Raw genomic sequence first — 13,300 nt, 5'->3', positions numbered from 1 at the left:
ACAGGGATTTCTGGGGCCTATTCCGGCCGATCCCGCACATCGAGTGACTCATGTGGGGAAAGCATGCTTATACCATAGGCAGAACGGGCATAATACCGACGAATGTATTGATTGGCGAGTTGTGCATCAAGCCCTTATGGATGCGGAGGCTATCCCGAACCCTGACAGTGTCCGTGCTACTCTCGAGTGATTGTGACGTGTTTGATCTGTAGTTTTTTGTGCTTTGGCCGTGGTTGGGGCCTTTCTTCTGTAATGAACCTGTGGAATGTTTTGCTATTATAAAATATCTGTCTATGCCGTTTTGCTTGTTGGTGTATACTCTGAAATTTCTTCCTTAGTGAGCGTTTAATATGTTTGTCTAGTCCTGTTTGACGGAGCATGAATCGAAGTATTTATTCATGATAAAGTGGTCATAACACGAGATTGTTTTGGTGACTAAGAAACCACCAGAGGTGCCCGACTAGCCTTGCGGATAGCATTTTGGTGCTTTTATAGCGGGGAACGCAATGTGGTGTCCGCCCGCAAATCATGGATAATAATATGAGATTGCTAGGTTAGTTCGAAGGCGATCGAGATGCTCGATAGGCCTTTGGGTAGCATATAGATGCTCTTGTAGCGGAAAACGCATCGTGGTGCCCGCTTTTAAGCAATCGATAACAATATGGGATTGTTGGGCGATTGCGAAGGCGATCGAGATGCTCGATAAGCCATTGGGACAGCATATAGATTCTTTTGTAGCGGACAATGCATCGTGGTGCCCGCTTTTAAGCAATCAATAACAATATGGGATTGTTGGGCGATTGCGAAGGCGATCGAGATGCTCGATAAGCCTTTGGGATAGCATATAGATGCTTTTGTAGCGGAAAACGCATCCTGGTGCCCGCTTTGAAGCAATCGATAACAATATGGGATTGTTTGGCGATTGCGAAGGTGATCGAGATGCTCGATGAGCCCTTGGGATAGCATATAGATGCTTTTGTAGCGGAAAATGCATCGTGGTGCCCGCTTTTAAGCAATCGATAACAATATGGGATTGTTGGGCAATTGCGAAGGCGATCGAGATGCTCGATGAGCCCTTGGGATAGCATATAGATGCTTTTGTAGCGGAAAATGCATCGTGGTGCCCACTTTTAAGCAATCAATAACAATATGGGATTGTTGGGCGATTGCGAAGGCGATCGAGATGCTCGATGAGCCCTTGGGATAGCATATAGATGCTTTTGTAGCGGACAATGCATCGTTTAAAGTGCTGCGAGGACCAGATCAGGTAGCTCGCTTCTGATTGTCGTCAAGATGGGGTTTTTTGACAAAAAGAAAACAAACAAAAACCCTTTATTGATGATTTTCTTTACAAGATGCTATTGATAATACTTCTTCAACGTCTGGATATTCCAGCTATTGTCGTAGACCAAGCCGTCTAAAGAGGCGATTTTGTAAGCTCCATTATGGAGGACAGTGTCGATCTTGTATGGTCCCTCCCATGATTGGCCGAGCTTGCCTTGAGCTAACGGGGACTGCGCAGCTGCGGCGTCTCTGAGCACAAGGTCTCCGACTTGAAAAGTATGGGGACGAACTCTCTTATCGTGGTAACGCGCTATGTTCTGCTTGTGGGCCGTGATGTGCAATAAAGCATTAAGGCGTTCCTCTTCAAGTCGGTCACTAGCTTCCGCAAGTTCCACGCTATTGTCGATTTCTTCGAAAGTGGTCTGTCGAGGGGAGCGAAGGATGACCTCAGATGGTGCCATCGCTTCTGCCCCGTAAGCGAGGAAAAAAGGAGTGCGTCCCGTACCCGAGTGAGGGGTAGTGCGGTATGACCATAATATTGCCGCAATGTGGTCAGGCCATGCTCGGCCTTAGTCGGATAAGCGCTTTTTAATTCCTCGCAAGAGTGTTCGGTTGCTTACCTCCGTGAGACCGTTGCTCTGAGGGTGTGCCACCGAGGTATATCTCCCTTTGATGCCCCACTCTGCGCAAAACTTGCGGAATTGACTGCAGTCGAACTGCCTCTCATTATCAGTGATGAAAGAGTGTGGGACCCCGAATCGGTATATGATTGTTCGCTTGAGGAAACCGATTACGTTATCAGCGGTTATCTTGGCAATTGCTTCAGCTTTGATCCATTTGGTAAAGTGATCGACTGCCACTACGATGAAACGCTTTTGTGCTAAAGCCATCGGAAAAGGGCCGAGTAGGTCGATGCCCCATACCGCGAATGGCCAAGGTGTGACAATGCCTTTGAATGGAGCCACCGGGGCGTGATGAGTATTGGCGTGTAGCTGACATGCCTGACAACTGCGAACTAGGCGCATCGCATCGGAATCCATGGTCTGCCAGTAGAGCCCTTGGAGCCGGGCCTTCTTCGCAATTGTCCGGGCACCCTGATGCGAGCTACAGACGCCCTGGTGTATTTCTTTAAGACAGTGACCCCCCTCCTCCTCGGATATACAGCGTAACCAGGGATGCGTGGCGGATTTCTGATAGAGTAAACCACCATGCAAATCATAACGCTAAGAACGCCGAACCACGAGGGACGCCTGTGCCCGATCTGCGGGGAGCGTTCCATCTTGAAGATATCTGATAATTGGACTTCTCCATCCGCCAGCCGCGGCGTTCGCCGAGTCGATCTGTAGCAAGCTTTCTACGTGAATGGCCAGGGCCCCATCGATCTCGATGAGGGTGTGCGGGTCATTGGACTGTTCGCCTGCTGCGAGAGTGGCGATAGCATCCGCCTCTTCGTTCTCCTCTCGTGGCACCAGTATGAGGTCGAGGGTTATTCCTTTTATTTTGAGGTCATTGATCAAGGATGTGGTGAGGGCCAAGTACTGGCACATCGTCGGATCTTTTGCATTGTAGGTGTCGCTGATGTGGCTGACGACGAGCTTTGAGTCCGAGTATATCGTCAGCTGTCCGTTCACTATTGTTTTCGACAGTCGAAGAGCTGCGATCAAGGCCTCATACTCTGCCTGATTATTTTTGGTTGGGAAATCGAGCCGGACGGCGTACCGTATGTGGAGATTGTCGGGTCCCTGAATGGCTATGCCAGCGCCTGCCCATCCTGGAGCGCAGGACCCATCTATACTCATGGTCCAGACGTCGCTGGTGCGTGCTGTTGTTGTCGTGGGGTTGGTGATTGACGAGCCGGTGAATTCTACGATGAAATCGGACAGTACCTGAGCCTTGATCGTCATGCGGGGCTCAAACCGTACGTCAAACTGGGATAGTCGAACGGACCAGTTGGTGATTCGACCGGAGACCTCTAGTTTCTGGACGGCCTTTCTCAGCGGGTAATTGGTTCTGACCACAACTATATGCGCTTGGAAGTACGGTCTCAGACGCTCTGATGCTTGAGTTATGGCGAACAGAGCCTTTTCAACCTCGAAGTATCGGGTTTCGGCTCCCTTCAGAACTTTGCTCAAAAAGTAGATCGGGTAAAGCTCCGTCCCCTCTTCCTGAGTTAAAACGACTCCTACTGTTTCATCGACGATGATGAAGTATAAGTGAATGTCCCGCTCTAGCGTTGGCACTGACAGCAGTGGGGGTGTGGCGAGGAAGGTTTTGATGGCGTTGAACGCGGCCTTGCAGTCCGTAAACCACTTAAAGGGATGCTCCTTCTTGATTGCTTTATAAAAGGGCAAACACCGCTGTGCCGAGCAAGAGATGAAACGTCCTAAAGCGATGATCCTTCCATTTAGTCTTTGAACCCCCTGCAAGTCGCACGGTGGCTCCATTGCCAAGATCGCCTCGATCTTCGCGGGGTTCGGTTCGATGCCTTTCTCTGACACCACGCAACCCAGGAATTTGCCGCTGTGAATTCCGAAGAAACATTTCTCCGGATTTAGCTTAAGGTTGTAGGCTCTGAAAATCGCAAACACCTCTGCCAAGTCTCGTGGATGGGCGCCTTCTTCGGTGCTTAGGACCACCATGTCATCGATGTACACCTGTACTATCCTGCCGATGAGATGGGCGAACATGTTGTCTACTAACCGCTGGTATGTGGCCCCCGCATTCTTTAACCCGAAAGGCATGACATTATAACAATAAGTGCCTTCATGCGTAATGAAGGAGGTTTTCTCGGCGTCGGCTGGGTCCAGAGGGATTTGCTGGAATCCCGCGATGGCATCAAACTGAGACAGGATCTTGCGACCAGCAGTTTGGTCAAGGAGCTGGTCTATATTAGGCAGCGGGTAAGAATCCTTGGGGCAAGCTTTATTAACATTTGTAAAATCTACACACATGCGGTACTTTCCGCTGGCTTTCTTTACAAGTAGAATGTTAGAAAGCCAGTCTGGATAGTGGACCTCGCGAATAAATTTTACAGCTAGGAGTTTGTCAACCTCTGCCTTTATTGCCGCTTGCTTGTCCTTCGCCTGTACTCGCATCTTCTGCTTCAAAGGTTCGACGGAGGGGTCGATGCTTAGTTTGTGCACTGCTTGATCGGGTGAGACCCCCGTGATGTCTTCGGTGCACCAAGCGAACACATCTGAATGCTCTGACAGGACAGCCTTGATTTCGTCGGCCAAAGGGGACGTGAGCCTGGTCCCAATTTTCACCGTCTTGTTATCCCCGAGGACACAGTCACCAACCGGCTCGATGGGTACGGGATTGTAACCCCTCATGTCCATCAGGCCATCCTCCAGGTAAAGCGCTGTCCGAGGCTGAGTCGCCTCCCACTGCAATCTTTTGGCCAACATTCGATCTCCTTGGATGGTGATCCTTCCGTGATGAAGCGGCAAGGTCAAGCATAATCCGGAGATATCAACCGTGGCTTTCAAGGTAGCCAGCAGAGGCCTTCCGATGATGGCGTTGTAGGCCAGGGGGATATCGACCACCACCCATTCTGCGGTGTCCTCGATTTCCTCAACCCCTTCGCGAAGATAGTCGACAGTGCGATAACTCCCTTCACCGGGACTTCAATCTCTGACAGGCCAACCAGGGGGAAGGTTCCGGCTCGGAGGGCAGTGTGAGTATTCTTCATTACGCGGAGTGCCGTCCAGGTGAGCAGGTTCACCGAACTTCCCGTGTCTACAAGCACTCGGTGGGTCTTAAAGCCGGTGATGTTGATGGTGACAACAAGAGCCTCCGAATGGCTGGTCCGGAGCAGTGGTTGCACCGTCAGAGTCTGTCCGACTGCTTTCCTTTTACGGGAGCTTTTCGGAGGCGCGGAGAGCGCTGGAGCCCCCTCCCTTATGACGTGTATTTCTCCATGGTATCTTGGCCGTTTTGGCTCCTCTGCTCGGCCTGCTTCCCTCTGCTTTGGGCTCTGCTCCCTCTGCCTGATCACCTTTGGTGGCACGCCCTGCTCCGTGATCCGCTCATTTTCCTTTTGTAGCTGATAGCAGTTTTCGGTGGAATGTCCGGAGGATTTGTGATATTTGCAGTATTCTTTCTCTGCACGGGTCTTGCTCTTGTCGCCGGATGGAATTTGCTGTGTGAATTGGTGAGGCTGGCTCTGAGCAGCGTAATGCACCTCCTTTCCGCGGGATCGATCTCCCTACGCTCCAGGTTTGCCCGCTCGGTCCGAGCCGGAAAAGGCATTGGGGCCTCCTTACGGGCTCGGCCCTCCTCACGTGCTTCTGGGATCGGTCTGCCTTTTTCCTGCTTGTACGTGTCTCCTCTGGCCTTGTCTCTGTCTGACTCCTCATACCCTGCGGGCCGGTCACAGTCGTCGTATCTGACGAAGGTTTGTGCCATGGTCATGAGCTCTTCGAAAGATCTAGGCATTTTTTGGAAACATTTCTGCTTTAGGGGCTCGCACGAGGTCCCTTTTGCCAGAGCGTCATGTGCCACCTCCAAGTTGAGGCCCTTAACCTGTGAGGCCATATGGTGAAACCTTGAGAGGAAGTTGCGCAGAGGTTCGGTTGCTCGCTGCTTGAGCCCGTTGAGGTCTGAACTGATCTTCCTAACCTTTGCTGCTGCAGCAAATCGGGAGAGGAAAATATCCTTTAGGAGATCAAATGAGTCGATCGATTCTGGAGCAAGACCTCGATACCACTCTTGCGCACTAGATGAGAGGGTGGTCGGAAAAACCTTGCACATGATGTCCTCGTCTTTCGAGTATAAATTGATGGTGCTCATGAATGATGCCACATGGTCGTTCGGGTCCTCGGTCCCCGAATACTGGGATAGTCGAGGAGCTTTCCAGTCTCATGGGAACCTCATCTCGATGATCCTTTGTACCAGTGGTGTTTTACTGGAAGTGATGCTTCCTCCCATGACGCCCCCGAGGGCCCTTTTGTCAAGAAAACGCTGGATCTTTAGCTCCAACAAGTCTTCGCTATTCGCAGCTGCTGTCTCCGCGCGCCGCGCAACGCCCTCACTAGCCGAAACGGCCTCGGCTCCTCTTCCTGCGAGGACCCCGGGCCCCGCGGGCTCCCCTGGCAACGTCCCTTCTCTTTGCTATTCTGCCGCCTCTTTAAGGTATTGCCAGATTTTGGCATTCTCCTCCTGCAAGCTCCTTTATTGGTCTATGATCTTCATCTGAGCCGCCGTATGAATAGCCTGGGTTGTCTGAAAACCTTGGATTGCACTAAGGAGTTGGGTGGTGTTATAAGTTTCTTCTTCTTCAGGGCTCACCTCCTCCATCAGTGGCCCTAGGTTTCTGGGGGAAATTGGAATGTTCGGAGTAGAACGCTCGGCATTCGTCATGGAGCTAGTTGCTCCCATTTCGGGTACTGTCATCAGGGCAGATTCAGTCGGGGTCTGCATTTTGTTTGAAGCTCCGAAGTCACTTGTAGTCCACCTTCACCGCACCAAATAATCAAGGAATGCGGAATACTGATCCGGATCTCCGTCGGGCAGGTCTGGCTTCTTCGGGGGTCGGCTCTACGCGGGGATCGGTCCCTGCGGACACTCCGAAGATTAAGACAGTTAGTGGTTCTAGAGAGCTTAGTAATCAAATGTGAATGAAGTAGAAAATTAGTTACCCGATCCCTTCTTCTTCCTTCATTGGCCTATTTATTGCGGATTGCCTTGGGCCTGCGGGCCTCCTGCCGTCCTGGCCCATTCGCTTGCCGGACATTGCTGGGCCTCTTGGGCTTAAATCACATTCCGAATCAGTTATGAAATAGTTTGGAATTTGATTGTGAAAGGAAATTTGAGCACGTTGTGATTTTACGATTTTATATCCATCGAGAGTTATCCGAATCGGTGGTTTTATATTTGAAGACCATGTTCAGTGAGGGACATGGCCTGTGTACACAGTCTGAAGACCTATTGGGTATGGCAGCGAAGTGTTGGGTAAGACCATATGGGATAGGCAATTTTAAGTGACGTCTCGACTATATATGTGGTTATGGATTGATACTTAAGGGGAGAAACTCGATGATGGATACAATGTTTTAAGTTCATTTGGATTATGTTTTCGGTTATGATTGATTTTGATATAAGTTTTACGTTTGATTGAATACGATTTGGTTTGATAAAACACTTATTTGATTACAAGTTGGTTTGATAAAACATTTATTTGATTATGAATTGGTTTGATAAAATTATATCAACTTAAGTTTTGAGTATATTTTATAAGGTTTTGATTAAATCCCTTTATAAAGGTATATATGTAGCTATGTTAAATAAAGTTGGTTTTTATAATTGATAGTTTCTTATTGAGATTTTTGTCTCACGTTTTTAAAAGTTTTAATGTTTTTAGGTGAGAAAGTACAGGATATAGAGAAGGTTACCGGCCGTTTAGGCTGGGTTTGGAAGTTGGCTGCTTATTGTGAGAATTATGGTTAGAACTTTGCTAATTCAATTGTAATATAATGGCGTTGGATAATTTGGAGACTCTTAAGTATTGATTATGATTTTTCTATTTCACGCCCGATGCCGATTGAGGTCGTCTAGGGTCGGGTGTGACAGGATATATATACGCTAATTGGGCGGGAAACCTGGATGAGAGGAAATCTACATCAAGCTACGTTTTCTTGCTAGGAAATGAGACAATGTCATGGAGCAGCAAGAAACAAATGTGTGTAACATTTTCCACCATGGAACCGGAGTATGTATCATACTCATCTGCATCATAAGCGGCAATATGGCTCAATAGATTCATAAACCATTTAAATCGTACTATCACTAATACTCTAGTAGTGATAAATAGTGATAGTCAATCTGCTATTGCACTTGCCAAAGATCAAAAGTTCCATGCCAAGACGAAGCATAAAGAGATCAAGTATCATATTGTTAGATGATTAATTGCACTTAAAGAAATTAATGTCAAATATGTTTCCACTCATGACATGGTAGTTGATCCACTTACCAAACATATCAAAAGAGATGTTTATGTAAAACATATTAGATTCTAGGGTTTCTATTGGATCTAAACGTGTTTTCTTTTTTCATGTACTTATAAAAACATGATTGTCCAATAAAAAAATTGAAACTTTTTGAATACACGAGTATGAATATTTTTTTATTTTTTTGATAAAATATTATGTATCATTTCATTAGATGAAAAAATATAAATACAGATACATCATGAAAATTAGATGGAATAAAATCTCACACTCATACAGACTAAAGTCAGTACAAGATCCATGAAACGAAGAAAAAAGAATACAAAGAGCAATAAAAACTATAAAATGTACAACTAATATAAAGAAAATAGAAATCATATACTTCTTGTAAGTCGAATCTCATTGAACTACCGCTACAATCAATGCTTCATCATTTAGTGTCTTACTCTATTTATAATGTGATCGAGATATCAAAGACAAATATAAGCTTATGAGCGCGACACGCTATGTGTCATCTGTTGATAGGTGAATATGTGCTTTTATATTGGGACTCAATATCCCTCAAGCCTACTATATCTGTGATTTACAAGATCAAACATGATTGTTGTAATGGACGGATCATTGACGGGGTCTTTCCGAGCCAAGACCTTAAGACGAGATTGTATTGAGCATTTTCACTATGGTGACTCCACGTGCTCTCCTTCCCAGGTGATGGTCCGGGCTCATAAGTGCCTCGTGGTTAGACCTATTCATGGGTCGGGTATCCGCCCGGTCCGTGTTTCATAGACCGGGTTTAGACAATAAAAATTGTCCTTAGGCCCAGCCCGACCTAGATCCGTTAAAGCCCGCCTATATTTTAGATGATTTTGAGATTTTTAAAAATAGGACGCTCCGGCCCAGCCCGGTGCCTATTAATATTAATTAATAAATTTACAAATTTAGATATATATTAATATTTACTTTTAAGTACAAATTTTATTTTTTATTAGTAAAAATTATACAGATATATTTAGATGGATTTATGGGCTGGTCTTGGGATTTGATTTTTAAGCCCGAGTCTAGTCCGGCCCGAGCCCGTCTAAATTGACAACAAACTGAATTGTGTCTGGGCTAAGCATTTTTAGATAAAAGCATATTGGGTCCGGCTCATGAACATGTCTACTCTTGCTCAAGTTTATATTCGCCTGATATCATATGGAATTATTGTGCAAGGTGTGACCCCTTCACATCAAAAAAAATTCAATATCACTTTCAAATATACTTCTTTCATGCTAGTAAAGTGTATTGTGTATAAGCTATAATATTCAATTTTGAAATTTAAGAGTCGTAATGAAAGTAAGTATAAAGTTAAGCAGCTATGAGTCTAATTCACCCCAATATTTTGAAAGTAAAATCACGTAATAGCAAACAATAGCAACCAATAATAGAAACTAAACCTCGCAGACCTTCTAATAATATATTAAATAACTAATTGAACTCCAAAAATTAAGGCCTACTAATATTGCTTATATATTACCTTTGAGAGTTAGACAACAGATAAAGCCAATTCCAAACTAGTAAATTGATAATACTCTAAGAGGAAGTTGCCTAATTTCATCTCAAAATATAGAATCATCTCATATTTATAAATGACATATTGCTTTGTTAACTAGTCAATCTAGATTAGTACACTCTATCCAAATTGTTCTCCTACCTATTTAGAGAATCTAGGGATGCAACACCCACAATCATCTTCTCATGTAGAGCACACCTGAAAACACCTCTTTTAGAGTGAATGCTGGTGATCAGCGTGTAGCGGGGCTCATGTCACTTCCTTCCTCTATCGTGAAAAACTTAAACATATTGGGTTAAATTATTCGTTGTGTACAACTTTTACCCACCTTCACACCAGTATATAACCTTCAATTTTACACACAAAACTATACGACTTTCCCGTAGCGAATACAAGATTAATCGACTACAAGGCCAATTTTGCACGTGCATGCCTAGTGAAGAGTTATGTCACCCTTCCTCCGTCGTGAAAAACTTGAGCCTATTTCCACCCGAAAAATAGAGGGAAATTGGCTCACATCACATTGCATTTCAGACTAGTAACACATTCGAATAGATTGAACATAATGCAGATTGATCTAAGAGCTCAAATTCAACCAAGTAAATTGAGATAATTTACTTATTACAATGATACAACAACATAAAGAAAAAGGGAAGGCTAACTAGTTTACAATTTCAGGCACAAATGGGGCAAAGCATCAATCCGTTCTCATTACAATCAGGACACTTAACCACCACTCTTCTCCCTTGCATCCCCCGGAGCTCCTCCTTTATCACCATCACCAATTTAGAGCTTCCATTACAGGAAAAACATGGCAGAAACCTCACATCTCCACACCCATCACAAACATCCCCAACTTTTTTCTTCGGCAACCCATTTAGTAGCTCACTCATCAAACCCTCTTCCACTATTTTCATCACTTCATCTTTTCCCCCAATATACCTCCCCTTCACAAACACTCTCGGCAGCCCCATCTGCTTCTCCTTCTCTTTCCCCTTCATCAAATCTCTCAATTCCTCTCTAAACCCTCGATCCATAGACACATCTCTCTCACAAATTGAAACCCCAAATCCCCCAATTGCTGCACGAACACCATTGCAAGCATCAAATGTCTCCCTTATCCCTCTCAATGTAGTGGTATAGATCACTACCCTGTTTTCCCCATTTGGTGGGCAGAGTTTCTCGAATCGGTCGAGGGGATGAGGGGTTTGTTTAAAGTTGGGGTCTTTTAGGGGTTTGAAGGTGAAATTTGAATTGGGGTTATCTTTTTTGAGGAAGCGGAAGCTTTCTGTGTCGAGACCGGACATTAGCTCCCAAGAATTGATTGTTTCAGGGGTATCACAGAGAGGGGTTGGGAAAATTGAACCGAGAGTGAAACGAGGAGGTGGGGTGGTGATGGTGGCGGAGGAGGGCGGTGGATCAAGGTTGAGGAGGCCGTATGTGGTGGAGGTGAGTGAGACAATGTGGTGGGTGAAAGCTGAACTTCCGATTTGAGTGAAATCATCTTCGTTGTTTAACAAATTGGAGGAAACACACCCCATGGAAATGGAAAAGAGGGGTTTTTTTTGTTTTTTGAAATTTGAATAGAATGGGGAAGAAGGAGAAGAGGGTATGATCTGACAGACAGACAGAGAGAAAAAAGAGTTCCTTTTTGTAATGAATTTAAGAAATTCTTTTAAGGTAAGTGAGTGAGGTTTGGTTTTTTGAAATGTTGAGTTTCACAGTACATAGAAGAAATGGCCAATGGGCGCTCAATTAGATTTGAAATCCCAAACCAACAGAAAACCAGCAAAGGTGGAGCCTTTTTTGGCATTTAATTTCGTTTCCCTAGAAAATTTTCATCATATGCTATACATGTCTAAAGTAAAAGCCTTATTTCAAAATCCTTTTAATTTGGTAACATTTGGGTAAATTTGCATCTATCATCTTACAAATAGAGGTGGCAAAATGACACACGACCCGATTACACGACACAGATTTTTAGTGTTAGTGTTGAGCTTAATAGGTAATGGGTCATTTTTGGGTTGACACGAAACTGACACACTAATTTTTGGGTTGGGTTAGTGTTGATATGTGAACCCGAAAACGACACGAAATGACACGGATATTGAAAATTATTGTTATATTCTCTCGTGTTTTTATGTCACTTTATTAATAAAGATAAAAAATAATAATTATTAATTGCAAATATTGATTTGAATTTCCTAAATTGTTATAAACACATTACATTACCCTCTAACATGATATTATCGAACTTTTCGATAATTATTGTTAACATACTAATCTAAAAATGATATAAAATGTTTAAAAACAGTACCATATCTTCTTATATTTTTAAGAGTTATTATTAATATATATGCATAACAAAATTACATGTAACCCGAAAACACGACACGAAATCGACACTAACCCGAACAGGTTAACACGATTTTGACACGAAAGTTTTTGGGTTGGGTTTGGGTTTACTCTTTTTGACACGAACCCGAAATGACACGACACGAACACGACTCGAACACGATAATTGCCAGGTCTACTTACAAATATAAGAAATGGAGTATCAAAGCCACAAACTTTTAGTATTTTTTAACATTAAACTCATTAAACTTCGTGTTTGATTCTCGTATATTCCTTTTTAACTAATTCCGACATTAACAACTACCAAATTCCATACATAGACGACACGTTAAACATAATTTCCAGGTAAATTTTAAAAAATGACGTCATCAAAGTAAACCCAACGCTTTTATTGTATAAAAAAATTGATCCTCATACATTCTTTGGATGGAGTTGATTTAACCATTTTGAGCTTCCCCTCCATATGATAGGAGGCTAATGACACTCATATGTCATGCTCAACATATTGATACTTAAAGAATTATTTGGCTCGTGAGAATCACTCGGTATGATCATCTCCAGAGAATCGAGAAAACTCAAACTTGGTTAGTTTGGATGAGAACCATGGTCGTTCTTCCTCAATGTCCTTCCCTTTTGGATTAAAGAAGCTTGATGTCTCTACTTTGATCAACATAGTTTCTTTTCATTTAGCAATGGCATCTTCAAATATTTTGCTCACCATTTCTTCCGATCGTTGGAATTTTTATGTCATCCCAACCTCTATCCTATGCATGTTATCTTGGATCCCTTCTATATTTTTTCCAACGTTTCAATTCTTTCTTTATTGGTAGCTATAAGTAACTGAGCTCTGATACCAAATGATAATGGTCCCAATCACAGCTCATGAACAAGTGTTTACTTTTCTCGTTATAGTGAGAAATTCTAATATTTAATTGTTGAAATAATATCTCATTAAACAGCTTGAATTGAACTTAAATAGATACATTAAACATGTTATAACTTCTAATGGCCACGATGTCCACTTAAACCCAATTCTCTCGCTGTAAGCCATTACTTTCAAATAAAATGCAATAAAATAACAAACTAAAAATAAGTGGAAGTACATGTCAACATCCACTATGTCACAAACTCCTTCCCTTAAAAGCGGTTGTGCCGTTTAGCC

General features: G+C 43.8%; 1 protein-coding gene across 1 annotated transcript; it reads right to left on the bottom strand.

Moving 5' to 3' along the window:
* Positions 1–10,141: 10,141 nt before the first annotated feature.
* Positions 10,142–11,543, bottom strand: LOC136214899 (uncharacterized protein At5g39865-like). The gene has a single exon (XM_066002903.1). The coding sequence runs from the start codon at positions 11,322–11,324 to the stop codon at positions 10,458–10,460; it is 867 nt and encodes a 288-aa protein (XP_065858975.1). The 5' UTR covers positions 11,325–11,543; the 3' UTR covers positions 10,142–10,457.
* Between the last annotated feature and the right edge of the window lie 1,757 nt (positions 11,544–13,300).

The sequence above is a fragment of the Euphorbia lathyris genome, chromosome 1 (assembly GCF_963576675.1).
Source record: "Euphorbia lathyris chromosome 1, ddEupLath1.1, whole genome shotgun sequence".
NCBI classification, from domain to species: Eukaryota; Viridiplantae; Streptophyta; class Magnoliopsida; order Malpighiales; family Euphorbiaceae; genus Euphorbia; species Euphorbia lathyris.
This window is presented reverse-complemented; position numbering and strand designations above follow the sequence as displayed.

What these genes read in the sequence shown, in the direction of transcription:
- LOC136214899 (XM_066002903.1), bottom strand. Translation starts at nt 11,324, where the DNA reads ATGGGGTGTGTTTCCTCCAATTTGTTAAACAACGAAGATGATTTCACT.